Below are 4,132 nucleotides of genomic sequence, written 5' to 3' on the forward strand. Positions count from 1 at the left end.
GATAAAGTATATCTAAAAGAATTACATATATAAAAATCTTAAAAATAAATTAGAAGAGTGCTAGGAGTCCAGCAAATTTTGTGATTTGTAGCCATCAATTAGTCATCAGTAGTGTTTTTAATGGTGTGAGATTACATCTAATGGTAATTACTCATTTTTCTTTTGATGGTTAAATGCTGGCCAAATTTTAATAAAAGTGCTGGCCCCTAGACTTTCTCAATAAATTATATCCAATCTTCTAAAAAAATAGTCAAAATAAAATACAATAAAAAAATCACGTAAAATAAAAAAGTCATATACTTTTTCATAACATTAAGGTATATTAAAAATTTTAAAAAATACAAATAAATACATTTCTTAGTGGACTTTTTCATACTATTCATTTTGATCTTCATTCTCATTGTTCTCGTCGTCGTCGTCCTCGTCCTCGTTCTCATCCTCATCCATGTCTTCGTCCTCATCCCCAAGTAGCTTATCATCATCATCATCATCATCATCATCATCATCATCATCATTATCTTCTTCTTCTTCTTCTTCTTCTTCTTCTTCTTCTTCTTCTTCTTCTTCTTCATATCTTGTACTATTGGTATCCAGTAAATCAACAATAATGTCAATATCATTTGAGATATGATTGTTAGATTGATTTGTGTCATCTTCTTGATATGCAAAATTCTCCGTTGTTTCAATCTCAATCTCACCTCTTGCTTTAGTCTTGAATACAAACCACCATTCTGCTTTTTCTCTGGTGTTGCTCATTGGATGAGGTGCAAAATATACTTGAATTGCTTTATGTGCAATGATAAACGGATCATATTTAACATATCGTCGATTCTTTCGAATCTGTATGATTCCATACTCTTTGTTTACTTTTGTTCCTTTGCCGATCGTGGGATCAAACCATTCACATTTAAATAGTACAACTCTTTTTAGTGGTAGCCCAGTATACTCAACTTGAATAATTTCATCAAGCTGACCATAGAAATCATTTTCATATTCACCATAACCTGTGCCTTTGACACATATTCCATAATTCTGAGTTGACTTTCCACTCGAGTGAGATCTTGTGTGAAACTTGAAGCCATTGACTTTGTAGATAGGCCAACATTTAACAATTCTCAAAGGACCCCATGCCAAAGAATGAATATTCGAATCTGTCACATTATTTAAAGGATCATGAACCTGTATTAAATAAGAACCAATAAGTTAGAATATAATATGTTATCTACCAAAAAATGTGTGTACAATAAGATCATCAAATCATGTTGACTTACATAATTTTTAAACCATTCTGCAAAATCCGCTTCAATAAATTGATCAACTTGTTCATCACTTAAAGTAATATGATCTTGGCGTATGAAGTCCACAAAGATCCTATAGTACATAAATTTCAAATAAATTAAAATTATTAATATCAAAAAATATTATTAATAGTAAGAATATATATATAGGAAGATAAATACTCACTCAATATATGGCTTAATTTCATCACAGTTTATTAGTATATGATTCATGGCTGCACTGAATTCTTTGTCATCTAAATAACGAGTTTTGCATTCACCAACCAAACAACCAGGCAAATTAAAAATAGACAAATTTTGCTCAATTGAATCATCACTTTCATCATTTTGCTTTGCGTCGATGCTAGTTTGGTTAAAATAGTACTCACAAAAGTGAGAAATCTCCTCAATTAGGTATGATTCAACGATAGATCCTTCAACATGTGCTTTGTTCTTGACCTTTTTCTTAAGATGATGGAGAAACCTATCATGAAAAAATTCATAACAAAAATCAAATAAAAAATAATTGGCTTCATAAAACAGTAAAAAGAAATTTGAGAATAAATATAGAGGTGTGACTAAGGTACCTCTCAAAAGGATACATCCATCTATATTGCACAGGACCACCGAGCAATGCTTCAAATGGCAAATGAATAGGTAGATGTTCCATTGAGTCAAAAAATCCAGGAGGAAAAATACATTCTAATTTGCATAGCACAATTGGAATATTTTCTTCAAGCTTATTGAGAACATCTTCTCGTAACGATGTTGAGCATAAATCTCGAAAAAATTGACTTAACTCTGTTATTGGCTTCCATATCTGCTCTGGCAATGAACTAAAAGCGATTGGGAGTAAACGTTCCATAAATATATGACAATCATGACTTTTCATTCCATATAACTTGCCCTCTTTCATGTCAACACATCTCCCTAAATTTGAAACATATCCATCAGGCATCCTTAACTCTTTCACCCATTCACATATTGCCCTCTTTTGCTGGAGGGTAAATGTGTAGTTTGCTTTGGGTTTTATAATTTTACCTCCACTTTGTACTGACAGTTCTAAACTTTTTCGCTTGCAGTATAATGACAGATCCATTCTAGCCTTTGCATTATCTTTAGTCTTCTCTTTAATGTCCATGACAGTATTGAATATATTATCAAATACATTCTTCTCAATATGCATTACATCAAGGTTATGACGGATTAAATTATGACGCCAATAAGGCAAATCCCAAAATATGCTTCTTTTGGTCCAATTATGCATACTTCCATATCCTTCTATCTCAAGTTGCTCAACATCACTTATCTTATCATAATTCTGAACTATATCCCATATTTGCTCTCCAGTCAATCTTGGCGGAGGTTCTGATCTTTCAATTCTATTCTTATAGAATGCATCCTTGTTTCTTCTAAACATGTGATTATCTGGCAAGAATTGTCTGTGGCAATCAAACCATGATGGCTTTCCCCCATTTTTTAATTGGAATGCCTTTGTTCGTTTCATACAGTATGGGCATGCTAGCCTGCCTGCTGTCATCCATCTAGATAACATTCCATATGCAGGAAAATCATTAATAGTCCACAACAATGCAGCTCGCATTACAAAATTTGACTTGGAATGAATATCATAAGTTAAAACGCCATCTTCCCATAGTAGTTTTAGCTCATCAATCAAGGGCTGTAGGTATACATCAATCCTAGTTTTGGGATTACGAGGACCAGGGATAATCATGGATAAAAACATGTAAGGAGTTTTAATGCACATAGAAGGAGGTAGGTTATAAGGAGTGACAATTATTGGCCAACATGAATATTGTTTACCAGATTGACCAAAAGGGGTGAATCCATCAGCACATAATCCTAGTCTGACATTGCGTGGTTCTTGAGAAAATTGTGGATGTTTTCTATCAAAATACTTCCATGCTTTTGAATCTGATGGATGCTCAATAACTCCTTTAAACTCGTGATCAAAATGCCATCGCATGTGAGGTGCTGTGTTCATTGAAGCATAAAGTCTTCTTAAACGAGGTATAAGCGGTAAATAGTGCATTCGTTTCAAAGGCACTTGTTTACCCTTTTTACCTATCTTATACCTTGGAGAATGACAAAATTTACATTCCTTTCTTGGTACATCATCCTCATTGTAATACAGCATACAACCATTAATGCAATAATCAATTTTATTGCTTTCCATGCCAAGTTTCGATACTAGCTTCTTTGCTTCATAAAAATTAGAGACAAGTAAGTTTTCCTTCGGCATCACTTCTTTCATAGCTTTCACGAAATCATCAAAGATTTGTTGAGATACATTCCCTTTAGCTTTTATACTCAACATTTTAACTGCCATTGATAATTCTGAATGATCAATACATCCCTCAAATAATGGGCGCTGAGCAGACTGTAATAAATCATAAAATTTTTTAGCTTCTGCATTCGGAGGCTCCTCCATGTGTTCTTCAAATTGACTCATCAATTCTGGTCCAGCAGCATCAACCACCATAGATTCATACGAATTTCTTATTGGCACATTAGCATGCGGAGAAGAACATGTACCTTTTTAATTATCATGATCTACATTCAAATGCAAAGGACTCTCTCCATGTGAATCCCAAAAATAAAACTTTATCAAAACCGCCTTTTAGTTTCAGGGGATTTAGTTCTTGAGTGCCTTCTCCCTCTACCTAGGTTACCTTGTCAAAAACCACACCTTTTTTCAGAATTGTCTTTTGGTTTCACGGTTTCCTGGTCAGTTCTTCATCTCCTTCTCCCTCCTTCTGCGTGCTCTGCCTCCGATCTGTGGTTGCCGCTCGTGCTTCGCGCTCCTTCTGCGTGCTCTGCCTCTGTCTTTGTGT

General features: G+C 34.2%; 1 protein-coding gene across 1 annotated transcript; it reads right to left on the bottom strand.

Moving 5' to 3' along the window:
• Positions 1-375: 375 nt before the first annotated feature.
• LOC107607165 (uncharacterized) lies at positions 376-3,780 on the bottom strand. Its single transcript, XM_021109657.2, has 4 exons — positions 1,865-3,780; positions 1,465-1,761; positions 1,272-1,371; positions 376-1,179 (listed from the first exon to the last, which is right to left on the bottom strand). The coding sequence occupies exons 1-4, from the start codon at positions 3,778-3,780 to the stop codon at positions 376-378; spliced, it is 3,117 nt and encodes a 1,038-aa protein (XP_020965316.2).
• Between the last annotated feature and the right edge of the window lie 352 nt (positions 3,781-4,132).

The sequence above is a fragment of the Arachis ipaensis genome, chromosome B1 (assembly GCF_059453495.1).
Source record: "Arachis ipaensis isolate K30076 ecotype BB chromosome B1, ASM5945349v1, whole genome shotgun sequence".
In the NCBI taxonomy this organism is placed as follows: domain Eukaryota; kingdom Viridiplantae; phylum Streptophyta; class Magnoliopsida; order Fabales; family Fabaceae; genus Arachis; species Arachis ipaensis.